The sequence below is a fragment of the Exophiala xenobiotica genome, assembly GCF_000835505.1.
Source record: "Exophiala xenobiotica strain CBS 118157 unplaced genomic scaffold supercont1.7, whole genome shotgun sequence".
NCBI lineage: Eukaryota > Fungi > Ascomycota > Eurotiomycetes > Chaetothyriales > Herpotrichiellaceae > Exophiala > Exophiala xenobiotica.
In genome coordinates this window covers 2,096,792-2,114,058 of record NW_013562488.1, presented here as the reverse complement: position 1 = coordinate 2,114,058, position 17,267 = coordinate 2,096,792, and the positions used below count along the sequence as shown (strand labels likewise).

The 17,267-nt window shown below is 52.3% G+C and overlaps 7 protein-coding genes across 8 annotated transcripts; 2 read left to right on the top strand and 5 right to left on the bottom strand.

Moving 5' to 3' along the window:
* Positions 1-248: 248 nt before the first annotated feature.
* On the top strand, positions 249-2,554 carry PV05_11472 (uncharacterized protein). Its single transcript, XM_013454957.1, has one exon. It carries the CDS (start codon positions 699-701, stop codon positions 2,319-2,321), a length of 1,623 nt encoding a protein of 540 aa, XP_013310411.1. The 5' UTR covers positions 249-698; the 3' UTR covers positions 2,322-2,554.
* A 217-nt stretch (positions 2,555-2,771) lies between these two features.
* PV05_11471 lies at positions 2,772-5,374 on the top strand. 2 transcript variants are annotated; one of them, XM_013454956.1, is made up of 2 exons: positions 2,772-4,431; positions 4,543-5,374. In XM_013454956.1, exons 1-2 carry the CDS (start codon positions 2,903-2,905, stop codon positions 5,126-5,128), a joined length of 2,115 nt encoding a protein of 704 aa, XP_013310410.1. In that variant the 5' UTR covers positions 2,772-2,902; the 3' UTR covers positions 5,129-5,374. The 2 variants fall into 2 exon arrangements, with proteins under 2 accessions (XP_013310410.1, XP_013310409.1); XM_013454955.1 differs by having other exon boundaries at positions 4,520-5,374.
* Positions 5,375-5,498: 124 nt separating this feature from the next.
* PV05_11470 (uncharacterized protein) lies at positions 5,499-6,904 on the bottom strand. Its single transcript, XM_013454954.1, has 3 exons — positions 6,569-6,904; positions 5,739-6,502; positions 5,499-5,671 (listed from the first exon to the last, which is right to left on the bottom strand). Exons 1-3 carry the CDS (start codon positions 6,683-6,685, stop codon positions 5,542-5,544), a joined length of 1,011 nt encoding a protein of 336 aa, XP_013310408.1. The 5' UTR covers positions 6,686-6,904; the 3' UTR covers positions 5,499-5,541.
* A 1-nt stretch (position 6,905) lies between these two features.
* PV05_11469 (uncharacterized protein) lies at positions 6,906-9,551 on the bottom strand. Its single transcript, XM_013454953.1, has 7 exons — positions 9,441-9,551; positions 8,777-9,267; positions 8,623-8,707; positions 7,874-8,528; positions 7,748-7,810; positions 7,254-7,689; positions 6,906-7,165 (listed from the first exon to the last, which is right to left on the bottom strand). Exons 2-6 carry the CDS (start codon positions 9,174-9,176, stop codon positions 7,396-7,398), a joined length of 1,497 nt encoding a protein of 498 aa, XP_013310407.1. The 5' UTR covers positions 9,177-9,267; positions 9,441-9,551; the 3' UTR covers positions 6,906-7,165; positions 7,254-7,395.
* Positions 9,552-9,603: 52 nt separating this feature from the next.
* On the bottom strand, positions 9,604-13,661 carry PV05_11468 (uncharacterized protein). Its single transcript, XM_013454952.1, has one exon. The coding sequence runs from the start codon at positions 13,560-13,562 to the stop codon at positions 9,744-9,746; it is 3,819 nt and encodes a 1,272-aa protein (XP_013310406.1). The 5' UTR covers positions 13,563-13,661; the 3' UTR covers positions 9,604-9,743.
* Positions 13,662-13,901: 240 nt separating this feature from the next.
* PV05_11467 (mitochondrial import inner membrane translocase subunit tim17) lies at positions 13,902-15,241 on the bottom strand. Its single transcript, XM_013454951.1, has 3 exons — positions 14,894-15,241; positions 14,500-14,843; positions 13,902-14,451 (listed from the first exon to the last, which is right to left on the bottom strand). Exons 1-3 carry the CDS (start codon positions 14,970-14,972, stop codon positions 14,404-14,406), a joined length of 471 nt encoding a protein of 156 aa, XP_013310405.1. The 5' UTR covers positions 14,973-15,241; the 3' UTR covers positions 13,902-14,403.
* Positions 15,242-15,372: 131 nt separating this feature from the next.
* On the bottom strand, positions 15,373-17,218 carry PV05_11466 (uncharacterized protein). The gene has a single exon (XM_013454950.1). It carries the CDS (start codon positions 16,876-16,878, stop codon positions 15,514-15,516), a length of 1,365 nt encoding a protein of 454 aa, XP_013310404.1. The 5' UTR covers positions 16,879-17,218; the 3' UTR covers positions 15,373-15,513.
* Positions 17,219-17,267: the final 49 nt, after the last annotated feature.

Sequence of the window (17,267 nt, the reverse complement as noted above, 5' to 3'; positions counted from 1 at the left end):
GATGGGCTAAGAGATAGGAGATTTGCTCCGTTAAACGGCTCGACGGAAATCGCATCACAGCGTCATAGCAGCACGTCTTCGCCTTCCAATACCTAGTAGATGCCTGACATGGAACGTATTGGACGTCCATGCGGCTTCGCATCCCGAGGACCCAACATTTGTCCAGGCGGTGCCAGGTTCCATCCACCCTTATTCAGGGCCATTGCTCACCCCGATTCAGCCTGCGCTGCTTTATCGAATGATGATTCTGTCACCATGAGGCCATTTCCATTCATCCAGCGCATAGACTCCTGTCACTCACGTCTCGTGCCCAACAGCATCACTTATCTCTTTCAGCTTGCTTCTTTCTCCCTGGTGGTCGCATCAATCATTCCTTCAAGCGTTCTCATCGATCCCCACGGAGTACCCCTACAATAATTAGACTTTGGACTCCATCATCCCCACCAGACCTTGTGACTATCCTTCAAGCCTACCATACTTGACTGCCTTGCGTTGCCAACATCGGAGCAAGACCTCCACCTCTGGGTAATCTCAGGACTTTGGCTGTACGCGACAGGAGACAATAAAGAGAGTTGAGCAGACAAAGAACCCCCTGTCACACTGCTGCCGTCCTCCATCCTCTGCGCCTGCGAGATATCACAACTCTATCTCGTGCTCCCCGTAGCACCACCCGCCCGTCCATCTGCGGGTTGGGGATTATGGCGTTCCAACAATCCGCCGCTCCTCGTCCCATTGTCGTCAATACAACCCAGTCGCACGAATCGTCATCCTACCATGCACAACCACGAGCGACAGTAGAAGATTCGCAAGAATGGATCCTCTTCACTCCCTCCAATGCCGACTCCACCATAACTCGAACACATACAACGCAGACAGCCGGTCTTTCAAGGACCAGCGATGTATCACTAAACACAGCAGGAAGATTGGAGTCATCTGTGTTTGACGAAGAAGTTACCGAAGATGGCGAGCTCGACAGCCTTGACGACGGACTACACGCGTTCAGAGAACCCCCCCTATATCCCACCGTCTCTCAGCAGACACAAGGTGCAGTTCTGCCGACTCATGATGGACTGGGGACCTTTCCTGCTTCAAGCCCACCCGTTTTGGAACAGTTATGGCAGCATGAAGCATATAATCCAAAGAGGAAGCACGATGGCCAGCATCGACGACCTTCTAGTGTACAGAGGAGACTTGACACAATTGATGAGGTTGAACTACAAGCAAGCGAAGAGAAGAGAATGCGGATCGAAAGATGGCGCATGGAACAAAGCGAAGCATTGATGGAGGAGGTCGAACGAGAGACCCGGAGACGGCTGCGAAGAGGTTCGCGTCAATCGAGTTATCAAGAGACCCTAGCCTCAATCAATGAAGACGTGCTTGGGTCAACACCAAAGCAAAGCGACTACCTTTCCAAGCCTGAAGAGGATGTGGAAGAGCCAGAGCCGTTCTGGAGACGCATTACCAGGAAGTTCATCCGCGATGTCATCGGCATTGACGAGCCACTCCTCTCAGTCATTTTCGGAGAGTCTCTCCCTGAAGAAGTCGATAACATGCCATCTTCAAGTGGCACCCTGCCGACCATCCCTGAACAGATGCCATATGTCCCGAGCGCAGACGACTACACCTGGAGAGACAGACTATTACACCGGATCGCACGGGAGCTTGGGGTATTCGTGCATCAGATATCGCCACATCCCGGGGCCTTTACTACCTATTCCCGCAGCCCTGATTATGCTGGTATGCCAGTAACCATGCCTCAGCCGAGAACTCGAGAATCGGCCGTCTCGCCCACTCCCGTGGCTCAGATCAAGTCCACATTAACGTCGACTTTGAGTCCGAATTTTCCACCGACCTTACAAGATCCTGCTCATGCTGAGAGTTGGGGTTTCGAAGAAGATCCTGCCTCCACCTCTTCAGCACTGGACTCGTCCATGAGTCTTCGGCGCGAACGAGAGTACTGGGAGCGAGAACTGGACCTGAAGATGGTTTTCAGATATCTGAGGGACAAATTTGTCACTCGGCCAGCTGCCCAATTACCACAAGCTTCTCAACAAGGAGTGGACGACGCTGCGACACGTGCTGCCATCATACGCCAACATCACCCTCTTGTCGCCCGAGCTCATCGATCTCCTGTGCGGCAACGACGGGAATCACGAGTAAGTGTTCGACGGCCAGGCAGCAGCTGCGCGAGCGAAAGTGTCCGAAGTAGCAGGAGAGCTTCTGTGGTCAGAAGCGGCTCTAGCCGGAACTATTGGGATCTCGGGGGCAGCGTGGGCAGCGGAAGTATTCTGGCGAGTGGTGGCGCCTGGGGGGAGGTTTAAACATTTCTATTGCATTGACTGGGTTATAAGCATGGGGCTTCTACGGCGTTTTGTGCCACCATCCTGGCAGGGATATGGCTTGTATGAATATGTGCTGACGACTTGCATTGGGTTTCTACTATGGGTTTATGACGATAACTAGACATGATGGATCAGAAGGGCGGCATAGAGTCTGGGACTCGTATATGAACAATGGATCATCTGCTCTGCATGATAACAACAGTTGGCCACTGGCTACGTTCTAGACACGATCTGCCTTGGAATCGTCTCACGATGATGTGGCTGCCTTGATGAGAATTGCCACGATTGATGACGTAAGTATCGCTTTGGGTCACATGACTGAATCAGGGCGCTGTGCTTGGTCTGTGATTGGCCAGTAGCTTGGTGGGGTTCACTGTCTCTCAAGTTCGCCTTTGTTTACTTTCGCCCGCTGAGAAGAAGAGGAAATTTGTTCTCTTGCGCAAGTCTTCCTCTTTTTCTTTTCTTACTTTTACACCTGACAGACTCTGTCGGAACACTTGTGCTACCCGCAGCCCTGATCATCAGTGACGACCGCTCACCAACCGCAGGTCGCCGTCATCATGGCCGAAGAAGATGAACTCTACTACCTCCAGCCCGGATTTGATCCCAACACCCTGACAGTTCCAAAAATACGCTCAATCCTCGTCGCCCATGACATTCCATACCCATCGGGAGCCAAGAAGGGCCAGTTGTTGGAAGTGCTGGAGCAAGACCTTCTGCCGCAAGCGAAGAAACTACTCAAGGCGCAAGCCAGAGTCCGCCGCACGAGCAAAGGCATCACAGATGTTCCGAGCAGTCAAGAAGCCACCATCGACGGAGATGAGGAAGAAGACAAGCAAACGATGCCCCCGCCGAAGACCCCGCGTAGCAGGAAGAGCAAAGCAGACTTATCAGCCCACCATGGTGGCGCCGGACCCTCAACTACGAGGCGAACCAAGACTCCGAGCCGGCGTAGCACAGCCAGAACCCCACGAGTGTCCGACACTGAGCCAGAAGTTGAGCGAACCGTGCGTACATCGCGCAAGAGTGTACCGCGGCCGATGTTGGAACCGTCTGTCAAGATCGATGAGCCCGATGCCCGGATGAAGCGCGAGTCGTTAGAAGCAGGAACAAGTCCATTCTCTGACGAGAACCCATTTCAATCTGGATCAAGTCCCCCTTCCGGTGCCGACCGTCGTAAATCTGCATCCCGATCACGGAAGTCCTTAACCGCGACGAGCACGAAGAAGAGTCCTACCAAGCGCAGAGAAACAAGATCTCCGACGATAAAGTCAGAAGAATTCGAGCCTTCACGATCAAGCTATTCTTTCCCGTTATCCAAGGTCACGTCAGACGAGACGCAAGACGATGTCCCTGTCACAGAAGAGTTCACACCCGATGCCGCTCGCGAGCTAGCTGAACAAGAGAGGAACGGACAAGTTGTCCCGAGCAGGCCGTCGACACTGGTGCGGCGGAAGAAGCAAAAGCCGGCGGGAACAGTCGCCAAGACTGCGCCCTGGGCAGTTATGACAACCGTCCTGGCAGCGCTCGCGGGCTGGTACAGACACGAGAAAATCAATGTCGGTTATTGCGGAGTGGGAGAGCCTCACTGGTCGCTAACAGAAAACCCTCATATTCCTGCCTGGGTACACCAGAACTTCGAGCCAGCCTGTGAACCATGTCCACAACATGCTATTTGTTATCCCCACATGGATGTTCAATGCGAGACAGACTTTGTCCTCAAACCTCACCCATTGAGCATGAACGGGCTGCTGCCGCTACCCCCGACGTGCGAGCCAGACAGTGAGAAGCAGAGAAGAATCAAGGCCGTGGCAGATAGAGCGGTCGAAGAACTCCGAGAACAAAGAGCAGCGTACGAATGTGGAGATAAGATTACCAAGACCGAAGAAGCAGTGTCGACTGCCGCAGCGGAAGTCAAGACCGTCGCGAAGTCTACGGCGTCGAAATTGGAAGTCACCGAGGAAGATCTCAAGAAGTCAGTGTCGAAGCTCAGAAGAAAGGGTATGACAGAAGATGAATTCGAAGATCTCTGGCGCGGCGCCCTGGGCGATATCATGGGCCGCGATGAAGTCGAAGTCACCCACGATAAGTAAGTTGTTCTCCTCCCGTCTTCTCCCATTTCTCGCCGTCGAGTCCAATCAGTAGTCGCCGTCTTTGCGAATCGCTGACTGACCAAGCGTCCCTATTTCCACCATTCCAGATCTGGCCGGCTCGTTCTCTCAAGCACATCCCTCGCCCGACTCCCCTTCGGATGCGCCGTCCGACGATCGCTGGTCCGGACGCTTTCGCAAAATCGAATCCCTCTTGGAATTCTGATCCTCATACTATCATCCATGGCGTACGGGCGGAATAAATTGGTCGCGTACAAGCGGGCCACGGCGCAAATCCCGGGCCTGGTGGCAACGACACTGGACCGATTGGCCACACAAGCGGCGCTGAACCAGGACGGGCGCTCGGCCGAGCCGTTTATTAGTGTCGGACAGCTCCGGGATGATGTGCTAAGACATGTGTTCAGCGCGAGTGAGCGGGAGAGAGTGTGGCAGAACGTGCGCAAAATCGTCGAGAGTAATTCGAATGTGCGCGCGGCGACGAGGGAAGGTGGCAAGACGGGAGAATGGTCTCGTGTGTGGGAGTGGATTGGGCCGGTGGATTTGGCGCCGGCGTTGGAAGGACGACGTTCGGGAGGCTTGATCGAAGGTGGCAGGGCAGAGAGGAGTCTTGAAGGCACGCCCGATCGGTCGAATCTCGAGGTGAGACGATGGGATGAAGGACGGCCGATTTATTGATTCGAAATGGTCGTTGGTGCGGATAGCGACTGTGATTTGGCCATGATTTTCCTTCTTCTTTTCGGCTGGTGGTGATTATGAGTTGGACCACAAGTGCCTTATGGCTTCGGACCCGGCTTGGTCTTGCATGCAGTCTTTATTCTTCGTTCTCTTTTCCCGGATGGCTTGGCTCCATGTCCATGATATGACGGAAGTAGGTGTATGTACTCGTACTACCAATGAAACATTCAAATATGTGAACATGAGGAATGAATGTTCCTTTGATTTTAATGGCTATTGATATTAATCGTGTGCGCTTTCGACCTTCGTCCTTCTTCTCTTTTTGCCACGCCCCAGCTGCCAGGTGCTGCTCTCGCAATGGGTGTGAGTCTGTCTCCAACACAATCCATAATACTTTCGTTGGCGTGCTGGGCTCACCGGAGCAGCTTCATAGCGTGGGGAATGTGGGTGCCCGTAACGCTGACGTCCTTCTCTACATCGTACTTTTCGAGGCTGTCCAGAGGCCCATACTTCTCACAGAGATATAGCATGTCGTTGTAGGCACTAAGAAATAAATCTTCGGTTAGCATTTCTCTTTCCCCACTGGTCGGGAAAGGAGGTTGAAACCCACATCTGCCGCGAGGGACTTCCAGGATGACCTGCGGAGTCGGTCAGGTAGGGATGGAGGCTGTACAGACGATTGCGGTCGTCCCATTCTTCGACCAGTTCCGAGGGCTCAATGTGGCGTTGATAGGCCCGCATGTAGACGGGCGAGTTGAAGTAAAACGCCCAGGAGCATCTCCATGTGCCGAACTCCATTTCATTATGCGCGTACGTGCAGCCGGGGTCGAAGACGACCGTTTGGCCCGTTGCCATGTCCGTACCGACGTTCTGTTCCCACAGCTCGCCATGGACCAGCGCGGGCCGGATCTCGCGGCCGTCGGATTGCAAAGCACCCAGGAGCCGTGGGATGACAACATCAATCAATTGCTTGCAGGCAGCATCGTACTCGGGCCAGGGTCCGTTGGTTTCGTTGTCGTACTTGATGACATCTTTGAGCTGATGTGTGAAAGATTCGCCCAGCTCTTTTCCCAGGTGACCGTACGCTCCACGATAGCCGATGACCGTTGGCACATGGAACCCAAACATGCCGTTCGGAGACGTGCCTTTCCCATGCATTTCCGCAATCTGTGCCGCGAAATCGACGGGGTCCGGAGCCGTGGAAAGATCCATATCGTGAAAGTCGCCCAGAAAGAAGAAGACGTGTGATTCCTCGGCGTGGTATTCACCCCATCCAATGGCTTGTGGTACTAATCCCGTCACCACAGTGTTGATGGCAGAAGCTGAATGGAACTCGCCCCCGGCCAAGGCACGGGCACCCTTGCCTGATGCACACTGCTTGGTGCCATGCCTTTCAGCGATTGCGACTTGTCCAAATGGTGGCTCGTGGAACTGGCTTACCTTCAGGAAATACCTCTTTCCACTGCCGCCTTGCAGAATGACTGACACCTTTGCTGTCTTCGTCCAAACAGACACGCCGCAACTCTCAGCCGATACGACTCTCGTTCCTCTGGGCATGACTAGTTAAATGGGGGTCCATCACGTTCTCAATCCATGGATCATAATGCACTGGTTTCTTACCGCCAACCACCGCCTTGTGCAAAGGAAAGTTCCCTGGAATCCCTTCTACCCATTCCGAGGAGTCCGACATCGTGTGCTGCTTCGAACAAGAGTTGTCGATTAGTGGTAGACTCTAGGAGGTCTCTACTTTGTCGGGAACCCACAAAGATCGGAGGGTGATCCGCATTCTTTATGTCTCTGTTCGGGAACCAGCGGGCCAAACATACCTTCTTGAGGAACAGCAGGGTAGATGCAAGGGGAGGGTCGAAATCAGCCGCTCAGACCACAGAATTCCACCATGCTTCCACCGAAGTATTCCACAGCTGACGCCGCCATTCTCTCTACCATTCTTTCGGCCACTGAGTGATGTCGCTGTGCAGTCACGCTTATGCTGGGGAACGCAGGCTTGGGGACGGGTGGCACGCCTGCCGAGGTGGCCTGGACAACGGAGAAGATATTAGCGCCCATTGCCAGCCAGCAGAACGGTCATCTCAGTCAAGGTTTGGGATAGAAAGGGCTCGAGCACCTTTTCTTCCTCTCAGAGACTGGAAAAACAGAGATCCCTTGGCTCTGTCCTGTGTTTGGCTTGTAAAACGGTCGTTCCTGTGCCTGAAGAATGGCGAAGTGGCTGTTGTTAGTTGCGCAGACTTGGTCTAATATATTCGTATCTACCTGCAGAGCGTCCTGTGCTGTGTATTGCATCTTGCTGAGACGTCAGCTAGAGGAAGTCTCAATTCCTGCCGCCACGAAAATCCGTGCTGATAGTCAACAAAGAAAAGAGCAGTCCCAACGAGACACAAGCCGCCCATAAGCGTGAATGTCCAGCCGACTCCTATTGCGTTGACCATCTTCTGGAGGACGGATACCGTGATTGCGGCCAGCGTACAGCGGACGATATTGCTAGATGCCTGAGCCGCCGCAGGTGATCGATGGTTTTTGTCGACAAGTAAAGTGTTGTAGATCTGGCGTTCGGTTATTCTCCATCCTTGCATTCAGATCTCCGCCGAGAAGAAGACTTGCACTGAAATCCAGTTGCATACACAAACCTGCGACAAATTGTAGGCAAAGTGGGATGGCAATGTGCTGACTTGATGTCAATCCTCAAGAGATTGTTACGGTCGAAGAGAAGAGAAGAGAAGACCGTACCTTTCCATAGTGTAAAACCCAGCCTAAAGCCACCACGGAGGCTGCTGTCACCAGCAGAGGTATCCATATAACACTGCGCCGAGCCCTTTCGATTGGAAAATCGTCCAAGTCGTCTCCGACTGCTTTATCCGTAGGTAGGCCTTGCATAGTCCTTGCCCGACGGTATGCACCATCCAACAAGCGACCAACGAAAAAGGTAGACGCCGTCCCACCAAGCCCAAATGGAAGATATATGAGGCCGGCCTGCCACTGATTCAGCTCGTAGATTTGGATGAACAACGTCGAGAGCGAGGTGTTGATGCATGTATAGACCACGTAGAGCAGCCCACAAGCAAACATTATGGTCGCATTGTCTCTCCGTAAGAGGATTGTCACGGACTTCAACGGATTCGGGATGCGCCATGTCTGCCTTGCTGCATCGTTGGAGTCTTGCCAATGGCACATCAATGACGTTGAGATAGGCAGGCGAAGATGCTTCGGTGGCATGACCGATCCGTTTCCGACAATGTTGCGAGCGGTCTCGGGTAGCAAACACAGCATGACCGAGAAACAGAGACCTGAGGCAATGGCTAGAAACCAGAATATCCAGGTCCAGCCGGCGGCATAGGTCAGGCTACCTCCCAGTATGGGGCCTAGACTGGCGGCGATTGTGATCCTTTTTTTCCACACCTCAGCAATGCCATAAATTCGCACAACCGATGACAACCATGAGGCGAGGGGGCGAGAGACAAAGAGATCTTAGAACTTACGCGAAGGAAACTGCGCCCACAAAAGAACCTCTCTCAGCAGGGGAAGCAATGTCGGTGAGCACACCGTAGGCGATGGAGAAAGTTCCTAGGACAAAAGTCAGCCAGGCCAGGGCAAATGTGAGACTTATGGAGGGGAGATAAGGAAGCATGTTACCAGAGATTGCGGCAGCCTGCAAAATCCGCAGGCCGAGGAGCGCATCGTACGTCCTGGAGAGAGCGATTGCAATGTTGGCAACAAAATACAGGCCGAGCGCAATCAAGTAGACTGGCCGTCGACCTCGAGTATCGGCGGCGTCGCCCAAGAGAGTCGGTGCTATGGTCGCGACAGCCAGGTAGGATGTCACAGTGAGCTTGACCTTGTCGACGGATACTGACAGAGCCTGTGCAATTGAGTGGATTGCTGGGTAGTAGATGAAGCTGCTCAGGGTCGAGAACCATGCCGCATACGACACCATGGCCACAATGCACCATTTTTCGACGGGCGTGAAGACGGAATACCGCTCGACCTCCTCACCTGCTTGGGTGTCACTGTTCTTTTCGGTGGACATGGACATGAATGTCGGCTGTCCAGTTGGGTGCTTTTGCTGGGAAGATTAGACCAGGATGGGTGTGAAACAAACGCTGACATGCGAAGGATAAGGCTGTCTGTCCGGCTGTAGAGTTAGCAGTGCCAATCCTCGATACTGTAGACAAGGTCACACGCTGCAGAAAATTGTCTGACGGTACGAGTAGCATTGGTGCAGGGAATATGCAGTCAAGTCGGGCAGCAGAACAGTTGCTGCAACGCTGCAAGGGGCTGGCTTTCCAACACCACTCACCACCTTGTTCACATAGCGACACCAGAATTCTCCTCCCCGGATGGACATCACGGTTCAGCTCGACTTGAAGAAACGTTTCAAGTCCTGATAACTTGGCCTTGGGCACAATATACGTGGCCGTGACCAATATGCTTAAACACAGGTTCCTTAACACCAAGAAATTGCTGCTGCAACGCCGTAGCTCGGCTAAACTTCCATGATGTTGCAATGCGCATCGCCCAATATGATACGGTATGATGCCGCTATCTATCAATCACCTCGAGGCATACCACCTTGATCCCAGGCACGATGTGACTAACTAGATTACAGTGTCCCAAAGCCCACAGAATTCTCAATCGCCCGTCCCAGCTTCTCCTTCATCACCTCTCGGCTCGAGTACATCGGCAACAACAACCTCCCATAACATGTGCTGCTACTCGGCAGTCTCGCATCATCATCGTCCCCATTCCTCTGCACAACGAACTGCACACTGCTCAGCCCATTCACCGGCACACGATCGCTTGCCGTGACAAATTCCAGCAGTTGCCGATGCTGCTCAGGGCTGAAACTTCGTACGACGTGCCAGAAATCACGGATAAAGTCAGAGTTCCGCTCATATCCTTCGTACGTGACTGTGCGTTCGAGCTCGTCAATGTCAATTTCTGGATGCCCCTCAATCACTGCCTTGAGTGCTTCGGGCGTGAATATCGACAGCGCTGTGCGGTCGAGACATGTATAGAAGCCCTTGGCGAAAGCTTCATACTGTGGTTGGATTGATTTGTGGGTCAACCACAGAATGTAGTCTTTCACGTACTGCTCGCGATTGGCGTTAGTGACGAAAGCGGCTTCTTCGAGCAGATCGCTATCGATGCTCGAGGGGGTCGAGATGCCTTTGATTTCGATCGAGGATTTTCGGCGTATAGGAGTTATGCTCGGTTGTAGATCTGGTGATGGTTGTATTGGTGGCGTCAGCGACGGTTCAATGGGAAGTTCGAATGAGGTCGACTTGGACTTTTCTTTGCCTTTCCTAGTTCTCCGCGGCTTTACTGGTGGCCATACGTCGTCACGACCAATCTTCTGCATGTCAACGCTGACAGTGTTGCCACAGAGTTCGTAGCTAAATTCGTACGTCCTGGCAATCACGTCGCCAACATCGCCCTCGGACCATTCCAGTAAGGATTTTAGGCCTCTGGTCAAGTCAGGCCAGCCATCGGCAATGTGGTCCAATTTCTTTACTTTCAGACCAAGCAGCTTGCGATAGAACGCCAGTGGAAAAGTGACCGGTAGCGTGATGCCATTGTAGATGGCTATAGACATCAGGATCCCCAAGGCTTCAAATCTGTAAAGAGGCTCAAACGAGCCAGGCTGAAACCAGGACATCCTTGTCGCACTGTCGATGGTGAACATGCCATAGTCGGGGTCGAAAGCTTCGGCGAAAACGACCCGGAAGAATTCTTGTTGCACGCCACCATAATCCACGCCATCCTCGCCCTCGTCCTTTCCAAGTCGCACGCGTAAAGGCCGCATCAACTCCATCCGTTGTCGACGCCAAATCTGGCTGATCGCGTCATTCAGTACGTTGTCTCTTCGAATGGTGAGGACGAAGTACTTGGCCATGTGTGGTCGCATCTGAGCCAACACTTCTTTTTGGCCATACACCGGAATTTTGGGGGCCCACAAATACTGTCGTGCATCACCGTACACAAGCGTAGCACTTTCATATGACTTTCGCATCATGTCAAAGTTGATCGCTCTGAAATATCTGACCAAGGTAGCAGGCTCAAAGAGGAACGAGAATGACAAGAGATGCATCTGTCGAGTGTCTGCGCGGAACGACAGCCATTCGTGAGGCATAGACATCTCGTCAAAAACGTCGGCGATGAATGGCATGCGGAATAGATTGGAATCCAGATTCAGGTCCTTCCTCTCCCGGTAAATACCGGCCAATAGCTCAAGCGCGCCTCCGACTGACCCACTTCGCTGAACGATCGGCCGGTGATCCCAAGCCTTGAGCATGACCGTTCTCAAAAGCTCAACGATAGCGGTTCCCATCCAGCTTGAGTTCTTGTCTAGGGAGTCCCATCCTCTCAGTGTGTCCCTGTCGAGTCGTCGTACCAGCAAATCGACCACGTTCTTCTTTTTCGAACTTGCCAGACCGGCGGCTGGCACGGCGGCCGACCATTTGGCTACAAGCAGACGATGGCTGATCACATCTGTGATGGCATAGAGAAGACGGAGCACTGACCAATCATCACAAACATCAATGGCCTTGATCATTGTGTTGATGAAGCGTAAAGTCTCTCGCCTGATCTCCTCGGAGTCGTTGTTCTCAGACCAACGTGAGTGAGCAAGGCCACTGTTTCTTAGGGTCGCAAACCGATCAAATGGCGCTTTGTTTCCCCAGAATTGACCGTATCGGCCATTGAAGGCTATTGAAGCAACAGACATGAGTGCAATAAGGCACAGCTCGGCAACCTGAGAATCGCTAATAGACAGGAGCGACTCGGCTTGTCCTGGGGATGTGGTGTCGTCCAACGTGTATCCATCTCTCGTGTTAGGGAGTTCCTGGCTCTTGACCGACGCTCTCTCGCCACTTCCGCTAGCAGACCGACTACGCTTGCCAGCTGCCTGGATTTGTAGTCGCTGTGGTAGCCGGTAGGAATGCTGCAGTGCTGTGAAGATGCAATTCAGAACCAAGTCGCGCTCCTCGAAATTATCAAGAAAGGCAAGACTTGACAGAAGACCGTCGATGTCCAGTTTAGTTCTCGTCAGCACTCTTGGCGGAGAATATAAGATGCCAGTCGAGGAGAGAATGACAGGTGCATTTCCACCGTCCGAGTTTTCCTCGGCGCAAGGACCCGAATAGTCGACTTGAAGGTCCTTGACCGTGTTGATGAGGCGTTGAGGATCGCTAAGGCAGTACGAGAAGCTCTGCTTCAGAAAGGACAGAATCCTTTTCTTGTACGTGGTCGACGTCCCCACTCTATCCACGGAGCGTAGCCATACGAGAGAGTCCCACGTCAATGTCCGAAGGGTGTATCCCCGGGAGCAGAATTCTTCTTCGGGTTGGTATTCCGGTGCCTTTGCATCCTGTTCGTCATGGCCAGATGTGAAAAGTGGATTTGTTGGTGGAGATTCGGTGCCCGAACCCTCAAGGTTGTCAGCAGTCTTTACCTTAGTGATCGAATCCGGGAGATCCTTGGAGGTCTGCTGCTCATCTTTTTCAGGAGTGGTGGTTGAGTTCTTGAACCCAGACAAGGAACTATTAGATCTCGCTGGTAGCCAACTGAGTAGTCGAAGGGGCAGTAGGTCGAATATGTTCTGGGTGAAAGAAGCCAGGTCTTTTGGCTTGGCCGGGTCTGGCGACTGCAACGCTGTAGCCGACACCGTACCGACGCTTTTGCTCACCAGACTCTCTTCAGATCGCTCTTCATTGTGTCCTTGGGAGGCAAACGAAGTATTCAGAACGTCGACCACCGCTTTTGCAATTTCTTTAGAATCTTTCGACGTTTCTAAGGTACGCAGACTCCTGCCTGCCTGAATAATGCCATCAAGAGCCGGTTTTCGCCGCACTTGTTCTGCTCCTCGCGATTGCTGCGAAGATTCTCTCGCCCACCGCACAGAAGCCTGGTCTTTCAGTGGGGCGCCATGTCCCTGTTGTAGATGCGCTGTTTTATCGAGGCTGGTGCGTCTCCTCTTAGCAACAACAGGGTCCTCATACCACGGGACAATCGGCTCGTTCGAGCAAAGTTCAGCGAGAGGCTCTTTTCCACCTCTTGAGAAGTCCTCGAGAAGTTGGCAGGCCAGAGTCCTGGCACTCAGTTCTGTGTATTTCCGTAATGGCGCAGTGCTGTTTCTCTTTCTATAGCTCAGGCAGGTGGGAGTTGTGCAATTGGTATTCTTGCAGCCATATTGGATCTGGTTGGTGAAGCGCCGAATCAACAGGCGAAGTCGACGGTCGCGCTGAGTATGGATATTGAAGTAGTCTAGTCTTGTATCGTAAAGTGGTATTATATCAGGCAGGATGTGTTCTGGAACTTCGAAACCAATGTCACCGGCCTTGACTTTGTATTGTTTGTCGGGCGCATTAGGACTCGAATCGTCGAGAGTCGCGCTTCTGGAGACGTGCTTAGCATAGTGCATGACAGCAAGACCAGGACGCTAAATAAAGACAAGAGCAATATTCAGCTGCAACTTCGATCTAAGGATGCCTTCAGACGAAGAATAAGATGGCAGTGTGAGAATTACTGTAAGGGAATTGATGTTTGACAAGGCGATTGCGGGTTGCGACTGCGGAGGATCGACAGGCTTTCGCCTCACACAGAAACTCACAGCCTCGTCACTCCGCAAGGCTGTCCCTGTAGAGTCCGCCTATTATATAATCGCCTTTGGTTTGTCTCAAATAGAGATACGATGCCTCTGGCCCAGAAGACATCCTTGAACTCATCAAGAAAGGACATTCTCTTCTACATAAAAGCATGCCGTCGTCGTTGCATTGTAGGCGAAACCTATGTATTTATAGGAGTCTGTGTCAGAGAGCCTCATTCTACAATATCCAGCTGGAGGATGACTGAGAAGGAACAGAAGTAGTAGTGAATTTGCCAGTGACTGAAACCGTATTGCGTCGAATACCTTAGCCTCTGGATACAACCACACTCTATCATCAGACATATATTACAGCGTTGTACGTGAAATTGAGCACCTCTCACTTCAAGTCCAACCCGACAGCACTGTCTCATGGTGCTGCTTGTTTTTTGCAGACTACCGAGCATCTGCAACCATTCTGCAGGCCCTCTTCGGCCTGTTGTTAGACCCGAATCGAATCTTCATTGAATCTGTGTGTCCATACGCCCGCTATGCACAGAACCCCTTCAACATGAAGAGAAGTTGAGACCTCGAGGAGTAGAGAAACGAGTAAAGCTGTGTCGTTCGGACTGAATCCAAAAGACCTCTAGATGAAATGTGGAGTCGTAGCCATTTCCAGTCACGCTGCCACACGTCCGGATTCTGAGGGTGCTCCAGGAGGAGGAAGCTGATCATGTCAGTTTTCCGGTCGTGCCTGCGAATGCGGTGAACTTACATCGAGCCGTGTGTTTTCGGCCATTAACCGCTGGATACCAATTCCAACGCCTTCAATAACTGCTAAGAAGATGGCACACATAATGGCTCCATTTCTTGCCGCCTTGTAGCCCCCTCTGATGGCGAGGGCACCACCTGTGAAAAAGCCGGCAATGATCGAATTATAAGGATCCTCCTTCTTTCTGATTCCTTTGACTGCGCAGTCGAATGTGCTGAACATACCACCCCAAACACCGAAGTTGCCGCCCGTAACTGGCGCTCGTGCTTTGATGGCTGTGATCATGCCTATCCGTCTTTCACCGTAGGGAGAGTTTCTGAAACCTTTAATACCGTGCCATAGTGTGCCTGAGATCCTGTTAGATTGACTTCGACGTCACGTCATCTCAAATCCATACCTCCCAAAGCACCCATGGAGAATGCACCGCCAAAGTCGGATAGCGCGACCCAAGGACATGGATCCCGAGAATGATCCATGGTAACGAGAGGTTATATAAGACGGCTTTCGCGGTATCAGAGCCTTGAGATTGCGACTGAACTCCCGCGCAACGAGTCGGAGCCGTGCAGAAATCTTTGCGGCGATAACACAGGGCAGGGCCCGAGTCGAAGGTCCTTTCGGATGTTCGAGGAGGGTGAAAACTCAAAGGCGTGCGAGAGAGCTTGATGAGCGCCGCGGGTGAAAGAGAACAGCGCTCAAAGACAGTGGATTAAAAGAGGCGGTTTACAAATACGCAAGTCGACGAGACTGCGACCGAATTGAAGAACAAAATGATCCGGAAGAAGATCGACCAGGAAATTTCGCCGCAGATCACGTGACGTTTTAGAGGTGACAATTATCGAAGTCTACACGGAATGCTCTACTCGAGAGAAACTGCGATTTGTACAAGCAGGTATTTGTGCATTTCCATATCTCGTCATATCGTGAGTCGTAACCATCGCTCCCACACGTACCATACGCCAGGCCCAAACACGGGTCGTATCTATGACAGTATTATAACATGTATCCTCGGGACCAGTGTCATCGTCTTGTGGAGGAGTCCGTATCTTTGCTGCTGAAGATTCTACGCAGTGGGCTCGGCTTCTTGACCTTCACCAAGGCTTTCTCTCGCTTGTTTGATTTAGTTCGGGACTTGGAAGAACTTTCACTACCCACGACTGTGCGCTCTGGGTCGTCCTCAACGCGTCTGTGTTTCTTCTTCTTCCTTTCCTCTCGTGACTTCTCTCGGCGGCTATCCTCGCTTCGGTCTCTGGACGTGGGTAAATGTCCCATGCTGCGAGCAGCCATCGGTGTGATGAATTCACCCTCGACGCTAGTGGCGACACTGGCAGTCTCGGCATCTGCAATGCCACGTCTCCAATGCTCGATACGGTCGAGTTCATGGACATCGATCATCTCATCCACGACGTCGTCCTCTTTGTTGCCGACTCTTGCTCGAATTTTCTTGATAATCTTGTACCCACCGAACATGACAACAGTAATCCCGACACCGACACCAACAGCAATCAGGAACTCTGGCGCTGCGAGCATAGCAAAGACAGTTGGGGCTCCAGTCTTCAAAGCTGCCAAAGCACCGGGTGCCATCTTCGTCGCTAGGTTGCTGATCTCAGCCAGCGTCAGAGCAACGGCTGCCATGGCATCCGGATTCTTCTGCAGATGAGCGATGATTGCTCTGACACTGTGTTGTGCACAGTTGGCCTCGTCCAAAAGAATCTTGCATTTTGTGACAAGGCTGGACATTTCTTGCTTTTGCAAATTTTGCTCCACCTTTGGATCCAACATAAGTGATTCTGGGTGGAATTCACCATAGGCCAGATCCATATCGATGTGGTCGTCGACTTCTGACGTAGAATGGGATCTCACAGGCGGCGGACGATGTGAGTGAATCTGTTGCAATGGGAGATCGGTGGTACGACGGACAAGATTGTGTCCTGTGGGTGACATTGGCGCGGACCGATGCCTGCCATAAAGTTCCTCGTTGAACTGAGCAAGGCCGACAGGAGCAGGCGCAGTTTCCACCGGTACTGGAGTCTCAACTGGCGGAAGCTCTGTATGGGTGTGTCGTGTCCTTCTTACTGATTCTGAAGAGTGGTGATGCCCTGGCACCGACGGCCTGCGCTGGTCCCGGTCATTCCCTCCCCTGTGACTGTGTCTTTTTCCAGCTCCTCGGGATGTCTCTGATTGAGCTTCTTCAGCTAATGTCACCGCCTTCATCGCCTTTCTCAATTCTCTATCTTCCCTGGCTCTTCGGTCTGCTACAATCTCGGCTTTCCGCTCAAGGTACGCCAACTTGGCTTCCTTGAACACATTTTTTAGTTGCTTCGTCGTACTAACAACTTTGTTCGACTTGTCGACAATCGCTATGGTTTGGTGGATTGCCGCCATTGTTGGTCAGCAGTAGGATGATCTTCGGGGTTCCGTAAGACGATGGGTTTCAGAACATGCAATTGTTCTCGATGGTGCTTGAACGTCTGCAAGGAGGTTCAAATCGAATGTGAGTCCTCACAAAACTGGCTGTTTGTCCGGCGTTAGTACCTAGGTATTCACAAAAATAGCATGGCTGGAACTGGAGCGGTCAACAAAGACACACTCTACGGAGTACATCGACAGACAAAGGCTCATGGAAGGATGTCTCCGAGACTTATTGTCTCAAAACGCCCAGGACTTGTCGAAGCGGGCGGCAAGCCAGGGGACTTGTCTCCAATAGAAAGAGCATTGTCACCAGTTGGGCTTCGTGGTGCTCATTGAATGGTGGGAGGGTTCTTGCAACGTCA